At 46.5% G+C, this 21,090-nt stretch overlaps 1 protein-coding gene across 2 annotated transcripts in view; it reads left to right on the top strand.

The window, feature by feature from the left end:
- The first annotated feature begins 6,022 nt into the window (after positions 1–6,022).
- The window catches only part of LOC138661498 (major histocompatibility complex class I-related gene protein-like), a 228,405-nt gene continuing 213,337 nt past the window's right edge, over positions 6,023–21,090 (top strand). For both annotated transcript variants that reach the window (XM_069746222.1, XM_069746221.1), the window contains exon 1: positions 6,023–6,159. In XM_069746222.1, coding sequence (XP_069602323.1) covers positions 6,102–6,159 — 58 coding nt within the window. In that variant the 5' untranslated portion in view covers positions 6,023–6,101. The remainder of the gene's footprint in view (positions 6,160–21,090) is intronic.

The raw sequence follows: 21,090 nt of genomic DNA, 5'->3' as shown, positions 1-21,090 counted from the left end.
GGATAAAAAATCACTCGACGTATGTGAGTCAGTTGGCAACACTTGTCCTCCAATTCCAGTTGTTCTTGATTTATAGCCCGTCTATTGCCCTGATGTGTCCATATAAATGCTGTTTTGCCATCAAAGTCACTTTTATCTCTCAGAAACTTAGACCGCTTTTTGGACATGATCTCTTTGTCATATTTGTCAAGCAAATCTTTCAGTTTGGTCCTAAACGGCTGGACTTGTGAGGACTCATCAAAATTATTTAATTTGGTTTCTAAATTTTTTATCTCAGTTTTAACAGAAACCAATAACTCCCTATCATGTGTAATGAGAAGATTCATCAAGATGCTGGAACAACGTATCAAACACTGTTCCCAAACACTACAGAAAGCAGGGGAAGGCTCCCATGCAGGAAAAATCGAGATCCTCAATCCCCTTGGCACAATTTTTTTTTACATAAAATTACATCATATTTTCATGCAAGATCTAAAAGTAGGTACGGTAATAAAAAAAAAAATAAAACAAACAAATAAAAATTGTGAGACTTTGTAATTTTGTAAAGAGAAAAATATCCAATATCCCACATAGACCAGAGGTGGTGCTGTACAGGGGCCGGCAGGGCATGCGACCAGGTGCAGGGAGTGAAGGGTCACCAAGAAGCCGTCCTTATATGTTATATTCAAGTTTAGTTCAGGATTCTGTACTTCATTCTGGTGAAGGAAAGCTATGGTGACTTACATGTGCCGAGCACTTTTTGGCATCTCCATCTCTCTGGTCCAATTCACCCCGGATCACCTTTGTTGGGTTTAGGGCAAGTGATAGTCAGGTGATATTGTGTAACCCTGCACTAAAACAGAAAAACAGTGTAAGGGCTCATTCTCACTTGCGATGAAATCCACCTGCATTCGAACCAATTTCATTCTATCATTGTGTGTTAATCTGCAATTTTTTTTCCAGCTCATATCGGGTCACGATCGCACTGCAAAAAAAAAAAATCACAACATGCTGCGATTGTAATCGGAAATCTAATTGCAATCGGCAATAGATATCAATAGGTTCGAGAAAAAAAAAAATCACACAGCACTCGGACCATGCAAGTGCTGTCTGATTTTTACACACCGATGTCCTTTGAAAAGCCGGCAACTCATGTGCCACGTACAGTAAAATCACACTGACAGGTTAGAGTAGAATAGATATATATGTGGCGCCCCAGGGTCCTGTTTGTCACAGTAGCATTGCTTTCCCCACGGGGAGAGCGATGTACGCTTGAAGGCAAGAAGGGATAACTGTAACCAGGTAACCACAAACATGCAACACATTCACACTCCAGGCCACCAGTAGGAGCTTTTGATCCTATTTACTAGGTGACTCCCCATATGTATGGTAGTCTGTAGGGAAAGTTAGTCAGTTCTTGCCAGGAAACAGACTGGATCAGTCTGAGGCAGAGGAGGGTTTACGGGGCTGTGTAGCCGCAGTGCAGCAGTTCCCGGAAAGAGACATTCAGAAAGCCAAATACACTGCAGTGAACGTGCAGAAGAGGAAAGCACAGGAGAGGATACCAGGGGGAGACCAGCCGCGAGCAGGCTGCCTCCTTCTGAGGCACAGAGACCGGTAGCCGGAACACCGAGGATCGTAAGGCTCTCCACGACTTGCATCAGAGACCGGCAGGACAGCTGAACTCCACGTTACCTGTCCGCCTTAGTACCCAGGAGGCACGGTGACACCCTTAGAGGCTGGGGAGTGCTAGAGTCCCTATAAACCACCTCAAGTCACCAGTTCATGTCCTATCTTATATGTGGGACAAAGAGAACAATAGAACACCTGTGAGGACCTTACTTGAAGCCCTAGGCAGTAAGGGACTACAACACCACGGCGCTAGAGGAAGGCTTTGATTTCCACCTACTGTAAGTAAGGGGACTCCTAACTTGTCTCCAAGCCAGCCGGACCCTGCCTGCCCTGTGATCTGGTGCCCTGGACTGTGGCTGCCTGAAGTCTTCAGTAAACAAGTTAAAAAGACTGCAAACCTGTGTCCTCGTTCCTTACTGCACCTTCCACCATCTTTCATCTACACACCGGGAGCCCTGGGGAAATACTTCACCTGTGGGAAGTTATACCATCTAGCTGCCATAACATCACCCCAGCGGACCCCTTAAAGCAGCGTCGGTCCTCACTGACCAAATAGCACAGGTGGCGTCACGAACATAAACTTTATTCACAAAATCCCTTTAAAGACTTTTCCCCCTTACATGGGCGCCCAGGGCCACGGCCCAGGTCGCCACCGTGACATCCCACGGACACCCCACGGCCCTGGCGGGCGACTCATCTGGAATGATTAAATTTGTGATGGAAAGTGGAATTGCACCTTTCACAAAAGTAATCAACCCCAATAAATCCCTTCATATTTTTGCTACCGTAGTAGTGACAATCATGATGCGAAATGAAAATGGTTTTAGAGCCCGCAGTATTACCTGTTTGAAAGTAACGCCAGTCACCCTGACTGTAGTACAGCACTTTAATGTTGACATCAAGATGTTTCTCCAAATCCACAACATCACTGAAGCGTATTAGCTCACCCTCAGGGATACCAGGGCTGTGTATGACTTAAGCACGACGCAGTAAAACTGTATCACCGACATTGGGATCGGTCATCAGGGCGCACACACTAGGAGCAAAGCACAGATTTGTACTGTAATTGTTAAAGTCATACAACCACTTTCTCGTTTAATGATTTGACTACTCGCTATAGATTTCAAGCATCTTTTTACACCTCCGCGGTTGTTTTTAACTGTTGCAACTAGTTTCAGGGAATTGCTCGCTATGCATTCAGCATTACTTTGCAGTGTATGAGCAACAGTGTTTACAAATGCTTCAGAACTAAAACTCCTCCCTTGTTTGTTTGTAATGAAAATGGGAACTAATATATCCCTGCCTTCAAGCCTCAACTGAACAAAGTCACCAGGTTCAATGTCTCTGATGATTCTGTCCAGTAAGGATTGAATGGAGGCATTTATATTCACAGAAACTGTAATTCCCGGCTCTAACATCCTGGATTTCGTATGTAACAAAACTCAGAGTCATGCCATGTCCAGGAAGAATTTACCCAGGGGTTGGGCTACCTTTATGAAGGCTATGGCGCAATTAAATGTGCCCTCCACTGTTGTGGGTAATTCCACAACTAGAGAACAATTTGATAAATTAAAAATTCCAATGAATGAAACTGATGGATCACCTAAGCCACGAACTCTACTCACACTGCGCCGTGCGATCCGTCCTTCACACTCCACCCCACTAGGTATCGCTCAAGGCTCATTGAGGCTTTAAAAAAGATAATACAATCCACGTGGATCACTATGTAGCAGTTATCAATTGTATTGCTATAAATTATTATTATGTAAGAAATATTATGAATATACATTATTAAATTCCGATTATTTGATTTGTTTAATTGTGGTGTATTGTGGATTTCAAAAACTATGATGTAACTGATTAAATCGAATTGAACAATTAAATTTATTCATACGTCTTCATAAAATGTCATTGATTTTGTTCAATAAACATTATAATTTTTATCTGAAAAAGATGTCTCTTGTTCTTTATTTTACTCAGTACTTTTCATCGTACCAAATTGTCAATAAAAGAGAATATATATTATTGGCGCTATAAATCCTACATAAATAATAGGTGTATCAAAAAGCCTATAAAAGATAATAATTATTGTCCCTATAAAATAAAACAATTCTGATTAACGTATCAATCGGCTTATAAAAGAGATATCGCACTTTGTTTCACTTTGATTACTGGGATTCGTGCCAGTAACCAATTTAATACACTTTGATACACTACGATATCCGTATGATATCACTTTGTTATCAATTTGTGGGAATTGTGTCAGTAATCAATTTATTACACTTTGATTCACTATGAAAGCCGTATAATATCTATTTAATTCCCTTTAATACACTGCGCTATCCGTATGATAGCTATTTAATTAACTTTGATATCAATTTGATAGGGGTGGGGCACCAGTCAGATTTCTTTTTGATGAGACACCCCTCCCCCTTACTACTGATGATATAGTAACTGACCAAACCCGGCAGGAGGACATGCAGAGCGAGGACAGCGGCACACATGGGGAGAGAGGCGTAGCACCCCAACAGGCAGGAAGAAACAGTGTGGTGGCCACAGACAGAAGGCGGGCAACCAATCCCCGTAAGGCTACGTTCACATTTGCGTTGTGCGATGTTGCGTTGGAGACGCAACGCACAACGCAAACAAAAATGAAACAAAACGCACGCTAAAACGCAGCGTTTTGCAACGCATGCGTCCTTTTTTGCCGAATTTTGGACGCAAAAAAAATGCAACCTGCTGCGTCCTCTGCGCCCTATGCTTGCAGCAAAAAAAACGCATGCTTCGCAAAACGCAGCACAACGCATGTCCATGCGCCCCCCATGTTAAATATAGGGGCGCATGACGCATGCGTCGCCGCGGTTGCGCCCGGCGCAATGCAAATGTGAACGTAGCCTAACACCAACACTATGGAAGTTGCCAGTACAACGGTTAGGTCTTCTAGAGTCTGGTTGTTTTTTTAAAGACTCTGCCAATACCTCCAAAAAGGCCATTTGCACCACCTGCTATGCCAGCATTAGCAGCGGCAACAAAACTACCAGCCTGACCACCACCAGCATGATCAGGCACATTTCAGCAAAGCACCCGACTTTGTGGGCCGAACCCCAGGGTCCAGGAACAGTGTCTGCGGGTGACACCACTGCTTCTTCCGCTGTTGTGTGTGAAATCCAATCCCCTGTTATAAAAATAAAGAAGGGTTGGATTGGGCCGACTTCTCAACACCACCTTATGATAGCAGCGTAACATAAACTCAAATCCAGTGTCTTTTTTTGGGAGGTCTATTCTCATGCACCTCTTCACACCCACACACAGGTATACGCTTCCTGATTTGCTGTTGTCCTCCTTCCTCTCATCCTCATCCTCCACCACATCACCAGGGTGACCATAGTCCATGATGCAACACCCACATAATTCTTTTAAAGGATGTTTATGATGCCCGTAAAAAAAAAATTTGCAAAAAAGAGATGGGGGTCCCAGGTGGGACCCCCATCTCTTTTTTGCAAATGTTTGCATTTTAAAGTGTTTTCAATAAATTGACTTTTTAGAAGATCCATGCTGGAGATTATTTTTTCTTTTTCATTGCTGGCTCTGGACTACGCCCGTGACCAAGGCGGCTCCGTGCATGGACATCATTGCACTGTTGAGGGATTGGTGAGCTGACTTATTTTCTTCCCATTTTTTCCTTTTTCCCTATTTTTGTAAAAAAAAAATTGGTATACAGCATGTTCATGTATACCCCCCAGGGGTAAATGTTTGTCAGCCCATACACTTAGTCCATGGGCATTAGAAGTCTAGGAGACCAGCTCGTTTCTAATGGGAAAATTTTTTTTTATGAGACCCTCCACTACGTCTCTTCAAAGGGGCATTGGAGTGCCTCCAAATTTTTGGCAGCCCTTGTATTCACTGCATAGGCAAACAGTATGGCAGACCCACTTCCTAATAATGGGAACATTTTTTTCAGGAGGCCCTCCTGTATGTCTCTTCAAAGGGGTATTGGGGTGCGTCCTCATTTTTGGCAGCCCTGCCACTCACTGCATACACAATAACATATAGGAGATCCACTGTTTAATAGTGGGAACAACAAAGCATAGCCGGCTGATGGATCTCTAAGAATAGTGAGGGCCGACTACTGACCCTTTAATAAAAGAGTAAAGGCCGCCTGATGCCCCTATAAAAATAGGCTTCGTGACTTTCAGAGTTTCTCCTTCATAAATGAAACGGGATGTGTCTGATGATGTGTCACACACCACATGGCCAGCTAAGGTAGTAAAATGTTACCTTTCCCAGCTTCACACAACTTTCACTTTCTCCGATATCTCACTTTCTGCCCAGTAACTGCTGACCACATGGAGATTCATTTTGTTATTGGAGGAAGCTGCACCTCCCGTCCAATCAGAGCTGAGCCCTGCACATTGCCTGTGACACTGTTAGGTTGTGTTTGTTTCTCGTGATACTTGAGGTCTTCTCCTCAGGCTCCAGCTCAGGGCAGGATGAAGATGACGTCTCCCCTCACTGTGCTGCTCCTCTGTGTGTCTGCGGTGTATTCCGGTGAGTATGGAGGCGACCAGTGATTGTACCTTATATTACAGGTTATTACGTCTTATCTATGTCGTGTGTCGTCCTTGTAGTTTATATATTCGTGCGTTGTCATCTACGAGATGCAAAAATCCAGGGAAGCTGCAAGTCGTGTGCGCCATAGTGAGGAGAACACAACACAAGTGTGTAATAGTGCGAGACGGCGACAGTGGTGGGACCTCTGCTGTGTTATACAGTTAGTCCTCGGGTTACAACGGTCTCGAGTTACATCGTTTCGTGGTTACAACGCTTTATACGACGCCTCAACTACATGCAACTACGTGCAGCGGCAGAAGAAGAGAGTCCAGTACTGTACACTGTACCCGGTTACACGAGGAAAACGAGTCTCCTGCACGCCATGACACCCTAATTATGTGTTAGGATAGGTGTTTGGATAGGCTAAGTGTTTGCAGTACTGTACTGTTATTATGGTACAGTACTGTATGAATGTATGGTCCGGCTTACATCGAAATTCGGTTTACGACGCCGCGTAAGAATGGATCAACGTCGTAACTCGAGGACTACCTGTAATAGACGGCACCTGTAATAAGTTATAATGTGCAGGAGACAAATCTGAGACAAAGTGTGCCCACCCAACACTGATCATTACAGAGAGGAGCGTACATTACACCCTGTACACGGCGGAGCGAACATTACACCCTGTACACCGAGGAGCGTAAATTACACCCTGTACACCGAGGAGCATACATTACGCCCTGTACACGGAGGAGCGTACATTACACCCTGTACACGGAGGAGCGTGCATTACACCCTGTACACGGAGGAGCGTGCATTACACCCTGTACACGGAGGAGCGTGCATTACACCCTGTACACGGAGGAGCGTGCATTACACCCTGTACACAGAGGAGCGTACATTACACCCTGTACAAGGAGGAGCGTGCATTATACCCTGTACACGGAGGAGCGTAGATTACACCCTGTACACAGAGGAGCGTAAATTACACCCTGTACACCGAGGAGCATACATTACGCCCTGTACACAGAGGAGCATACATTACACCCTGTACACGGAGGAGCGTGCATTACACCCTGTACACGGAGGAGCGTACATTACAGCCTGTACACGAAGGAGCGTACATTACACCCTGTACACGGAGGAGCGTACATTACACCCTGTACACGGAGGAGCGTACATTACAGCCTGTACACGGAGGAGCGTACATTACACCCTGTACACAGAGGAGAGTACATTACACCCTGTAAACGGAGGAGCGTACATTACAGCCTGTACACGGAGGAGCGCGCATTACACTGAGGAGCCTGCATTACACCCTGTACACGGAGGAGCGTACATTACACCCTGTACACAGAGGAGAGTACATTACACACTGTAAACGGAGGAGCGTACATTACAGCCTGTACACGGAGGAGCGTGCATTACACCGAGGAGCATACATTACACCCTGTACACGGAGGAGCGTACATTACACCCTGTACACAGAGGAGCGTACATTACACCCTGTACACAGAGGAGCGTACATTACACCCTGTACAAGGAGGAGCGTGCATTATACCGAGTACACGGAGGAGCGTACATTATACCCTGTACACGGAGGAGCGTGCTTTATGCCCTGTACACGGAGGAGCATACATTACACCCTGTACAAGGAGGAGCGCGCATTACACCCTGTACACGGAGGAGCGTACATTACACCTTGTACACAGAGGAGCGTACATTACACCTTGTACACGGAGGAGTGTGCATTACACCCTGTACACGGAGGAGCATGCATTGCACCCTGTACATGGAGGAGCGTACATTACATCCTGTACACGGAGGAGCGTACATTACACCCTGTATACGGAGGAGCGTACATTACACCCTGTACACAGAGGAGCGTACATTACACCTTGTACTCGCAGGAGTGTACATTACACCCTGTACACAGAGGAGCATACATTACACCCTGTACACGGAGGAGCGTACATTACTTCATTCATTCAACTGGAACCCAACATCCCCATGTGGTCCACCTCACTAGGCTGAACCTCAAGCCAGTAACTGACATGTTTTATCTGTTTATACCTTGTACATTAACACCTGTAATTGCATATCTGACCGCTGTATATGTATAACCATTGTGTATATAGTGTATTGTCTAGTGTGCCGTTAAGGCAAATATCTAATTTAACCTTGGGCTGATCTTTTATCTTTATCCACGAATCCACATGTCAGTGTGCTCGGTTTAACTTCACATGCTACCTGGGTTGGTTTCTGGCCTGATATAATCCCGTTAATGGACCAGGCTTATGTCTAATAAGGAACTGGTGGCAGTCCTATCAGGCTGGCAGCGCTCTGTTTAACTGGGGCTAGTGAAAGGGGCATCTCTTCCTGTCAGGGTTGTGAGCGAGCATTGTTCCACTCCAGCAGATGTGTGGGCCATCTTCTCTTACTCCCCATGCCTCCCTGCACCCATGTGAAAAGGGGGGGTGTGTAAAAATATGCCAAGCTGACGTTACGTGTCCCCAGGGAGTGCAGAACGTCACATTAATGAAAGTGGGGAGACCGTACCGCGTGATTCTGCCGACATAATAGTGACGTCCAGCGGGGCAGTGAGGCGTGATTCATCACAGAAACATACACTACACCCTGCACAGAGGAGGAGAATATGTTACATCCCGTACACGGGGGAGCATAAATTACATCCTGCACACAAGGGAGCGTACATTACACCCTGTACACAGAGGAGAATAGACTACATCCTGTACACCCAATATAAATTAACAGCGCTCCACCCAGGTGTAGAAATCTTCATGCTAGAAAAAGACCAAGTTTTGGAGGAAACGTTGCTGTTATACCATGGCTTAATAAACGGGCGCCCCAGTGAAGTGAGTGCTGTCAGCCTCTTCCTATTTCTATATCTTGTACATGGGGGAGCATAAATTACATCCTGTACATGGGGGAGTATAAAATACATCCTGTACACGGGGAGGCATACATTACACCCTGTACACAGAGGAGCATAGACTACATCCTGTACACAGAGCACTCAGAGGAGAGGAAGGGGCCGCACCTGAGTCTTTTGCGGTCAGAGAGGGGCCCTTCCTCCTCTCCTCTGAGTGTAGATGCAGCCGCTGGCTCTATGATATGATGAAGGAGCCCGGGATCACTGGACACGCCCCCTGGAATCCTTGGACACGCCCGCTGGAATCCTTGGACACGCCCGCAGCTTCTCTTCCTGGTTCGTGCAGGGCAGGCAGGAACAGGCTGGTAAGTATGGCTGATCTCAGCCAGTCCTGTCTCCTGCCTCCTCCTCACTGCCTCTGACTGCTGCTGGGACCAGCCTCTGAGCAGTCAGTACATCTGTCACCTCTGCTGCCTCCTGAGCAGTTCTGTCAACTGAACTGCCTGATCAATGTCACATGAGAGATCACATCCCCCTGTTGCTACCTCCACCTCCTGTACTGAGGGGGCTTTATTGGAAAACAGCTGCACTGGGCCTTTCAGATGCAGGAGCTGCAGTGTGAATGCTGCCTGAGTGGCCAGTGGAGCCATTCCTCAGTAAAGACCCCTCAGTACAGGGTTGGTAGGTGGCTACGGGGGGAGGGGAGGATGATGTGATGGCCGATGCTCACATGGGTCAGACACCTGACAGAACTTCTCAGGAGGAAGAAGTCTCAGATCCACTGACTGCGGGGAGAACACTCTGCAGCTATCGGAGGTAGTGAAGAGGCAGGAGGACTGGTGAGAGTTGGAGATCTGGCCAGTAAGTGCTGATGGAGGACTGAAGACCGCCAGGATGGAGCTGCTGGAGATGGAAGAATGCACCTGACAGAGGGACGACACGTGTAAGTAACAAAATGTGTACAGACTTACTATCACCTATGTGTATTACCATACTTCTATGCACCTGTTTGTAAAAGTCTATATATAAGTATCTATATCTACTATATAAATGTCTATGGGTCACTTCCGTCTGTCCTTCTGTCTGTCACGGTTATTCATTCGCTGATTGGTCTCACCAGCAGCCTGTCATGGCTGCCACAGTCCTTACTCCCCGCAGTCAGTGCCTGTCGCCCGCATACTCCCCTTCGGTCACCGCTAACACAGGGTTAATACCGGCGGTAACAGACCGCGTTATGCCGCGGGTAACGTACTCTGTTACCGCCGCTATTAACCCTGTGTGTCCTCAACTTTTTACTATTGATGCTGCCTGTGCGGCATCAATAGTAAAAAAATGTAATGTTAAAAATAATAAAAAAATTTAAAAAAACCTGCTATACTCACCCTCCGTAGTCCGCTGAGCCGCTCGCGCCAGCCGCCATCTTCCGTTCCAGGTTCCAGTGGCAAAGATGCTATGGGAGAAGGACCTGCCATGACGTCACGGTCATGTGACTGCGACATCATCACAGGTCCTGCGCTTATACCAACCCTGGGACCGGTAGCTGCCGTGGACTACAAGGGGCCTTCGGAAAGGTGAGTATATGTTGATTTTTTATTTTTTTAACCTGTGACAAACCTGGCTGGTCAATATACTACGTGACTGGGCAATATACTACGTGGCTCTGTGCTGTATACTACATCACTGGGCAATATACTACGTGACTGCAATATACTACGTGGCTGGGCAATATACTACGTGGCTGGGCAATATACTACGTGACTGGGCAATATACTACGTGGCTGCGTAATATACTACATCACTGGGCAATATACTACGTGACTGGGCAATATACTACGTGGCTGGGCAATATACTGCGTCACTGGGCAATATACTACATCACTGGGCAATATACTACGTGACTGGGCAATATACTACGTGACTGGGCAATATACTACGTGACTGGGCAATATACTACGTGACTGGGCAATATACTACGTGGCTGCGTAATATACTACATCACTAGGCAATATACTACGTGGCTGGGCAATATACTACGTGGCTGGGCAATATACTACGTGGCTGGGCAATATACTACGTGGCTGGGCAATATACTACGTGGCTGGGCAATATACTACGTGGCTGGGCAATATACTACGTGGCTGGGCAATATACTACGTGGCTGGGCAATATACTACATCACTGGGCAATATACTACGTGACTGGGCAATGTACTACGTGGCTGGGCAATATACTACGTGACTGGGCAATATACTACGTGGCTGCGTAATATACTACATCACTAGGCAATATACTACGTGGCTGCGCAATATACTACGTGGCTGGGCAATATACTACGTGGCTGGGCAATATACTACGTGGCTGCGCAATATACTACGTAACTGGGCAATATACTACGTGACTGGGCAATATACTACGTGGATGCGCAATATACTACGTAGACATCCATATTCTAGAATACCCGACGCATTAGAATCCGGCCACCATCTAGTGTATATATATATATATATATATTAGTACCTGAGACACAGTAGGTAGTAAGTGTAAAGGTAAATACCACTTAAAGGGAACATGTCAGCAGTTTTGGCCGCTATAAGATACGGCCACCACCTTTCAGGGCTTATCTACAGAATTCTGTAATGCTGTAGATAAGCCCCCGATCCGACCTGAAAGATAAGAAAAATAAGTTTTATTATACTCACCTGGGGGGGCGGTCCGGTCCGATGGGTGTCACAGGTCAGGGTCCAGGGCCTCCCATCTTCTTGCGATACCGTCCCCCTGTTGCTTCATGGCTCCCCGACATCACGCTCCTGCACAGGCGTACTTATCTGTCCTGTTGAGGGCAGAGCAAAGTCCTGCAGTGCATAGGCGCTGGGCCTCTCTGACCTTTCCTGGCATCTGCGCACTGCAGTACTATGCGCAGATAAGTACAACTGCGCAGGAGCGCAATGCCGGGGGGCCATGATGCAAGCAGGACGGCGGCGATCATAAAAAGATGGGAGGTGCCGGAGCTGTGACACTCATCAACTCATCAGACCGGACCGCCCCCGGGTGAGTATAATAAAACTTATTTTTCTTTTGCAGGTCGGATCGGAGGCTTATATACAGCATTATAGAATGCTGTAGATGAGCCCTGAAAGGTGGTGGCTGTATCTTATATCTGCCAAACCTGGTGACAGTTTCCCTTTAACAGGGCATTCCTGGGGCCAGAGAAATCGCCAATGCAGCTGCATCGGGCCCAGAAGTGGAGTGCGGCCACTGACACCTGCGGATATTTCAGCTCGATCTTCATCCTTGGATGCACATTCAGCTGACAAATATTGCAGCGACGGTGATCCAGTTCCACTGCAGTACGCGCCGCTGACCAATTTGCATCCAGCATCTGACCTCGGTGTGTCCATGACTGGGGGACATATGGCAGTGATAACAAGTCAGCTGGCGGCTCTTGCGCCGGTTGAAGAGGATGCTGCGTGGCGTGGGAGTGGAGAAAGGTGAGTAGAATCGGGTTTTTTCCATGTGTTGCAGAAGAACAAGACAAATTCAGAAAGGGGCATGTAGCACTATGCCTGACATGGTGTCCCCTCCTCCCTCCATGCAGGGACACCAGCTTACTCACCGGCCCATGGCACTGTCTCCAGCATGCTCCTGCCTTCTACCTCCACTATGCACGCTGCACTGTGTCCTGATGGCGTGACTAGGGTGCATGTGTGCGCACTCCCCTGTTCTAAAAGGGGCAGCACGTTTACATGGTAAATGCTCAGCTGGGAGACATTTAGTTACAGTTAGGGCCAGAAATATTTGGACAGTGACACAATTTTCGCGAGTTGGGCTCTGTATGCCACCACATTGGATTTGAAATGAAACCTCTACAACAGAATTCAAGTGCAGATTGTAACGTTTAATTTGAAGGGTTGAACAAAAATATCTGATAGAAAATGTAGGAATTGTACACATTTCTTTACAAACACTCCACATTTTAGGAGGTCAAAAGTAATTGGACAAATAAACATAACCCAAACAAAATATTTTTATTTTCAATATTTTGTTGCAAATCCTTTGGAGGCAATCACTGCCTTAAGTCTGGAACCCATGGACATCACCAAACGCTGGGTTTCCTCCTTCTTAATGCTTTGCCAGGCCTTTACAGCCACAGCCTTCAGGTCTTGCTTGTTTGTGGGTCTTTCCGTCTTAAGTCTGGATTTGAGGAAGTGAAATGCATGCTCAATTGGGTTTAGATCTGGAGATTGACTTGGCCATTGCAGAATGTTCCACTTTTTGGCACTCATGAACTCCTGGGTAGCTTTGGCTGTATGCTTGGGGTCATTGTCCATCTGTACTATGAAGCGCCGTCCAATCAACTTTGCAGCATTTGGCTGAATCTGGGCTGAAAGTATATCCCGGTACACTTCAGAATTCATCCGGCTACTCTTGTCTGCTCTTATGTCATCAATAAACACAAGTGACCCAGTGCCATTGAAAGCCATGCATGCCCATGCCATCACGTTGCCTCCACCATGTTTTACAGAGGATGTGGTGTGCCTTGGATCATGTGCCGTTCCCTTTCTTCTCCAAACTTTTTTCTTCCCATCATTCTGGTACAGGTTGATCTTTGTCTCATCTGTCCATAGAATACTTTTCCAGAACTGAGCTGGCTTCTTGAGGTGTTTTTCTGCAAATGTAACTCTGGCCTGTCTATTTTTGGTATTGATGAATGGTTTGCATCTAGATGTGAACCCTTTGTATTTACTGTCATGGAGTCTTCTCTTTACTGTTGACTTAGAGACAGATACACCTACTTCACTGAGAGTGTTCTGGACTTCAGTTGATGTTGTGAACGGGTTCTTCTTCACCAAATTAAGTATGCGGCGTGTTGTGAATTCTGTGGCTGAATTCACTCCTGTGGTCACAAGTGGTACTGCAGCTTCTGAGCTTCTTCCCTCAGGTGTTCTGGTGAGCTCGTTAACTGCTTCGTTACTTAACTCCGCCTGATGCTGCTATCCCTGCTCCTTGTCAGTGTTCCAGTGTTGGATCTGAGCTTCTACTGCTTGTTCCTGTGACCTGCTGCTCTGTATAGCTAAGTGCTTTTTTGCTATTTTGTTGCTTTTTTTCTGTCCAGCTTGTCTTTTGTTTTGCTGGTAGCTCTGAGAAGCAAAGGGTGTACCGCCGTGCCGTTAGTTCGGCACGGTGGGTTTTTTTTGCCCCCTTTGCGTGGTTTTTGCTTTAGGGTTTTTTGTAGACTGCAAAGTTCGCTTTACTATCCTCGCTCTGTCTAAGATTATCGGGCCCCACTTTGCTGAATCTATTTCATCCCTACGTTTTGTCTTTTCATCTTACTCACAGTCATTATATGTGGGGGGCTGCCTTTTCCTTTGGGGTATTTCTCTGGGGGCAAGTCAGGCCTATTTTTCTATCTTCAGGCTAGCTAGTTTCTTAGGCTGTGCCGAGTTGCATAGGTAGTTGCTAGGCGCAATCCACAGCCGCTATTAGTTGTGTTTAGGTTAGGATCAGGTGTGTAGTCTACAGAGTTTCCACGTCTCAGAGCTCGTTCTTTTATTTTTGGGTATTTGTCAGATCACTGTGTGCGCTCGGATCGCTAGGCACACTGTGTCTCTGGATTGCCTTCATTACACCTTTCATTAGCAGACATAACAGTACAAGGAGCCATACTAATGATTCTCAATAGAGGGAAAGAAAAAGTTCTGACATCATTTTTTTTTTTTCTGCTCTGTGTGCATTTTTTTTTTTTCCCCTAGACATTTGGGTGATTCTGGACACAGGTGTGGACATGGATATTCAGGGTCTGTGCTCTTCAATGGATAATCTCGTTATAAATGTACAAAAGATTCAAGATGCTATTGATCGGAAATCTATGATAGAACCAAGAATTCCTATTCCTGATTTGTTTTTTGGGGATAGAACTAACTTTCTAAGTTTCAAAAATAATTGTAAGCTATTTCTGGCCTTGAAACCTCATTCTTCTGGTAATCCTATTCAACAGGTTTTGGTTATTATTTCTTTTTTGCGCGGCGACCCTCAAGACTGGGCATTTTCTCTTGCGCCAGGAGACCCTGTATTGAGTAGTGTCGATGCGTTTTTCCTGGCGCTCGGATTACTGTACGATGAGCCTAATTCAGTGGATCAGGCTGAGAAAAATTTGCTGGCTTTGTGCCAGGGTCAGGATGATATAGAAGTATATTGTCAGAAATTTAGGAAATGGTCAGTACTCACTCAGTGGAATGAATCTGCGCTGGCAGCTTTGTTCAGAAAGGGTCTCTCTGAGGCTCTTAAGGATGTCATGGTGGGATTTCCTATGCCTGCTGGTTTGAATGAGTCTTTGTCTTTGGCCATTCAAATCGGTCGACGCTTGCGCGAGCGTAAATCTGTGCACCATTTGGCGGTATTGCCTGAGGTTAAACCTGAGCCTATGCAGTGCGATAGGACTATGACCAGAGTTGAACGGCAGGAATACAGACGTCTGAATGGGCTATGTTTCTACTGTGGTGATTCCACTCATGCTATTTCTGATTGTCCTAAGCGCACTAAGCGGTCCGCTAGGTCTGCCGTCATTGGTACTGTACAGTCCAAATTCCTTCTGTCCATTACCCTGATATGCTCTTTGTCGTCGTTTTCTGTCATGGCGTTTGTGGATTCAGGCGCTGCCCTGAATCTGATGGATTTGGATTATGCTAAACGTTGTGGGTTTTTCTTGGAGCCTTTGCGGTGTCCTATTCCATTGAGAGGAATTGATGCTACACCTTTGGCCAAGAATAAACCTCAGTACTGGGCCCAGCTGACCATGTGCATGGCTCCTGCACATCAGGAAGTTATTCGCTTTCTGGTGCTACATAATCTGCATGATGTGGTCGTGTTGGGGTTGCCATGGCTACAAACCCATAATCCAGTATTGGATTGGAATTCCATGTCGGTATCCAGCTGGGGTTGTCAGGGGGTACATGGTGATGTTCCATTTTTGTCGATTTCGTCATCCACCCCTTCTGAGGTCCCAGAGTTCTTGTCTGATTATCAGGATGTATTTGAAGAGCCCAAGTCCGATGCCCTACCTCCGCATAGGGATTGTGATTGTGCTATCAATTTGATTCCTGGTAGTAAATTCCCTAAAGGTCGATTATTTAATTTATCCGTGCCCGAACACGCCGCTATGCGCAGTTATGTGAAGGAATCCCTAGAGAAGGGACATATTCGCCCATCGTCATCACCACTGGGAGCAGGGTTCTTCTTTGTAGCCAAGAAGGATGGTTCACTGAGACCGTGTATTGATTACCGCCTTCTTAATAAGATCACTGTTAAATTTCAGTATCCCTTGCCATTGTTATCTGACTTGTTTGCTCGGATTAAGGGGGCTAGTTGGTTCACTAAGATAGATCTTCGTGGTGCGTATAATCTGGTGAGAATCAGGCAATGAGATGAATGGAAAACTGCATTCAATACGCCCGAGGGTCATTTTGAGTATCTAGTGATGCCGTTCGGACTTGCCAATGCTCCATCAGTGTTTCAATCCTTTATGCATGACATCTTCCGTGAGTACCTGGATAAATTCCTGATTGTTTACTTGGATGACATTTTGATCTTCTCAGATGATTGGGAGTCTCATGTGAAGCAGGTCAGAATGGTTTTTCAGGTCCTGCGTGCTAACTCTTTGTTTGTGAAGGGATCAAAGTGTCTCTTCGGTGTGCAGAAAGTTTCATTTTTGGGGTTCATCTTTACCCCTTCTACTATCGAGATGGATCCAGTTAAGGTCCAAGCCATCCAGGATTGGATTCAGCCGACATCTCTGAAACGTCTGCAAAAGTTCCTGGGCTTTGCTAATTTTTATCGTCGCTTCATCTGTAATTTTTCTAGCATTGCCAAACCATTGACCGATTTGACCAAGAAGGGTGCTGATTTGGTTAATTGGTCTTCTGCTGCTGTGGAAGCTTTTCAAGAGTTGAAGCGTCGTTTTTGTTCTGCCCCTGTGTTGTGTCAGCCAGATGTTTCTCTTCCGTTCCAGGTCGAGGTTGATGCTTCTGAGATTGGAGCAGGGGCGGTTTTGTCACAGAGAGGTTCTGATTGCTCAGTGATGAAACCATGTGCTTTCTTTTCCAGGAAGTTTTCGGCCGCTGAGCGTAATTATGATGTGGGCAACCGAGAGTTGCTGGCCATGAAGTGGGCATTCGAGGAGTGGCGTCATTGGCTTGAAGGAGCTAAGCATCGCGTGGTGGTATTGACTGATCATAAGAACTTGACTTATCTCGAGTCTGCCAAGCGCTTGAATCCTAGACAGGCCCGTTGGTCGTTATTTTTTGCCCGCTTCGACTTTGTGATTTCGTACCTTCCGGGCTCTAAAAATGTGAAGGCGGATGCTCTGTCTAGGAGTTTTGTGCCCGACTCTCCGGGTTTATCTGAGCCAGCGGGTATCCTCAAGGAAGGAGTCATTGTGTCTGCCATCTCCCCTGATTTGCGGCGGGTGCTGCAAAAATTTCAGGCGAATAAACCTGATCGTTGTCCAGCGGAGAAACTGTTCGTCCCTGATAGGTGGACTAATAAACTTATCTCTGAACTTCATTGTTCGGTGTTGGCTGGTCATCCTGGAATCTTTGGTACCAGAGAGTTAGTGGCTAGATCCTTCTGGTGGCCATCTCTGTCACGGGATGTACGTACTTTTGTGCAGTCCTGTGGGATTTGTGCTAGGGCTAAGCCCTCCTGTTCTCGTGCCAGTGGGTTGCTTTTGCCCTTGCCGGTCCCAAAGAGGCCTTGAACACATATTTCGATGGATTTCATTTCTGACCTTCCCGTTTCTCAAAAGATGTCAGTTATTTGGGTGGTCTGTGATCGCTTTTCTAAAATGGTCCATCTGGTGCCCTTGGCTAAATTGCCTTCCTCCTCTGATTTGGTACCTTTGTTCTTTCAGCATGTGGTTCGGTTGCATGGCATTCCTGAGAATATTGTTTCTGACAGAGGTTCCCAGTTTGTTTCAAGGTTCTGGCGAGCCTTTTGTGGTAGGATGGGCATTGACCTATCCTTTTCCTCGGCTTTCCATCCTCAGACTAATGGCCAGACCGAACGAACCAATCAGACCTTGGAAACATATCTGAGATGTTTTGTTTCTGCTGACCAGGATGATTGGGTGTCCTTTTTGCCGTTGGCTGAGTTCGGCCTTAATAATCGGGCCAGCTCGGCTACCTTGGTTTCTCCATTTTTTTGCAATTCTGGGTTCCATCCTCGTTTCTCTTCAGGACAGGTTGAGTCTTCGGACTGTCCTGGTGTGGATTCTGTGGTGGACAGGTTGCAGCAGATCTGGACTCAGGTAGTGGACAATTTGACCTTGTCCCAGGAGAAGGCTCAACTTTTTGCTAATCGCAGACGCCGTGTGGGTCCCCGACTTCGTGTTGGGGATCTGGTTTGGTTATCTTCTCGTCATATTCCTATGAAGGTTTCCTCTCCTAAATTTAAACCTCGTTTTATTGGTCCGTATAGGATTTCTGAGATTCTCAATCCTGTGTCTTTTCGTCTGACCCTCCCAGACTCCTTTTCCATACATAATGTATTCCATAGGTCGTTGTTGCGGAGATACGTGGCACCTATGGTTCCATCTGTTGAGCCTCCTGCCCCGGTTTTGGTGGAGGGGGAATTGGAGTATATTGTGGAGAAGATTTTGGATTCTCGTGTTTCTAGACGGAAACTCCAGTATCTGGTTAAATGGAAGGGTTATGCTCAGGAAGATAATTCCTGGGTTTTTGCCTCTGATGTTCATGCTCCCGATCTTGTTCGTGCCTTTCATGCGGCTCATCCTGGTAGGCCTGGGGGATCTGGTGAGGGTTCGGTGACCCCTCCTCAAGGGGGGGTACTGTTGTGAATTCTGTGGCTGAATTCACTCCTGTGGTCACAAGTGGTACTGCAGCTTCTGGGCTTCCTTCCTCAGGTGTTCTGGTGAGCTCATTAGCTGCTTCGTTACTTAACTCCACCTGATGCTGCTATCCTTGCTCCTAGTCAATGTTCCAGTGTTGGATCTGAGCTTCTCCTGATTGTTCCTGTGTCCTGCTGCTCTGTATAGCTAAGTGCTTTTTTGCTATTTTGTTGCTTTTTTTCTGTCCAGCTTGTCTTTTGTTTTGCTGGAAGCTCTGAGACGCAAAGGGTGTACCGCCGTGCCGTTAGTCCGGCACGGTGGGTCTTTTTGCCCCCTTTGCGTGGGTTTTGCTTTAGGGTTTTTTGTAGACTGCAAAGTTCGCTTTACTGTCCTCGCTCTGTCTAAGATTATCGGGCCCCACTTTGCTGAATCTATTTCATCCCTACGTTTTGTCTTTTCATCTTACTCACAGTCATTATATGTGGGGGGCTGCCTTTTCCTTGGGGGTATTTCTCTGGGGGCAAGTCAGGCCTATTTTTCTGTCTTCAGGCTAGCTAGTTTCTTAGGTTGTGCCGAGTTGCCTAGGTAGTTGTTAGGCGCAATCCACAGCCACTTTTAGTTGTGTTTAGGATAGGATTAGGTGTGTGGTCTACAGAGTTTCCACGTCTCAGAGCTCGTTTCTTTGTTTTTGGGTATTTGTCAGATCACTGTGTGCGCTCTGATCGCTAGGCACACTGTGTCTCTGGATTGCCTTCATAACACCTTTCATTAGCAGACATAACAGCGTCATTGGCTTGAAGGAGCTAAGCATCGCGTGGTGGTCTTGACTGATCACAAGAATCTGACTTATCTCGAGTCTGCCAAACGATTGAATCTTAGACAGGCTCGTTGGTCGTTGTTTTTCTCTCGTTTTAACTTTGTGGTTTCATACCTTCCGGGCTCTAAAAATGTGAAGGCGGATGCCCTGTCTAGGAGTTTTGTGCCCGACTCTCCGGGTTTATCTGAGCCGGAGGGTGTTCTCAAAGAGGGAGTAATTGTGTCTGCCATCTCCCCTGATTTGCGGCGGGTGCTGCAAAAATTTCAGGCTAATAAACCTGATCGTTGCCCAGCGGAGAAACTGTTTGTCCCTGATAGGTGGACGAATAAAGTTATCTCTGAGGTTCATTGTTCGGTGTTGGCTGGTCATCCTGGAATCTTTGGTACCAGAGAGTTAGTGGCTAGATCCTTTTGGTGGCCATCGCTGTCGCGGGATGTGCGTTCTTTTGTGCAGTCCTGTGGGATTTGTGCTCGGGCTAAGCCCTGCTGTTCTCGTGCCAGTGGGTTGCTTTTGCCTTGCCGGTCCCGAAGAGACCTTGGACACATATCTCGATGGATTTTATTTCAGATCTTCCCGTCTCTCAAAAGATGTCAGTCATTTGGGTTGTATGTGATCGCTTCTCTAAAATGGTCCATTTGGTACCCTTGCCTAAGTTGCCTTCCTCCTCTGATTTGGTGCCATTGTTCTTCCAGCATGTGGTTCGTTTGCATGGCATTCCAGAGAATATCGTTTCTGACAGAGGTGCCCAGTTTGTTTCGAGGTTTTGGAGAGCCTTTTGTGCTAGGATGGGCATTGACTTGTCTTTTTCCTCGGCTTTCCATCCTCAGACTAATGGCCAGACCGAACGAACCAATCAGACCTTGGAGACATATCTGAGATGCTTTGTTTCTGCTGATCAGGATGACTGGGTGTCTTTTTTGCGTTTGGCTGAGTTCACCCTTAATAACCGGGCCAGTTCGGCTACCTTGGTTTCGCCGTTCTTCTGCAACTCTGGGTTCCATCCTCGGTTCTCGTCTGGGCAGGTTGAGTCTTCGGACTGTCCTGGTGTGGATACTGTGGTGGACAGGTTGCAGCAGATTTGGACTCATGTAGTGGACAATTTGACCTTGTCCAAGGGGAAGGCTCAACGTTTCGCTAATCGCAGACGCTGTGTGGGTCCCCGACTTCGTGTTGGGGATTTGGTTTGGTTGTCATCTCGTCATATTCCTATGAAGGTTTCCTCTCCTAAATTTAAGCCTCGTTTCATTGGTCCGTATAGGATTTCTGAGGTTCTTAATCCTGTGTCTTTTCGTTTGACCCTTCCTGAATCTTTTTCCATCCATAACGTGTTCCATAGGTCATTGTTGCGGAGATACGTGGCACCTATGGTTCCATCGG

This window comes from Ranitomeya imitator, chromosome 2 (genome assembly GCF_032444005.1).
Source record: "Ranitomeya imitator isolate aRanImi1 chromosome 2, aRanImi1.pri, whole genome shotgun sequence".
NCBI classification, from domain to species: Eukaryota; Metazoa; Chordata; class Amphibia; order Anura; family Dendrobatidae; genus Ranitomeya; species Ranitomeya imitator.
Note: the sequence above shows the minus strand (reverse complement) of the source record. Positions and strands in the feature narration are given on the sequence as shown.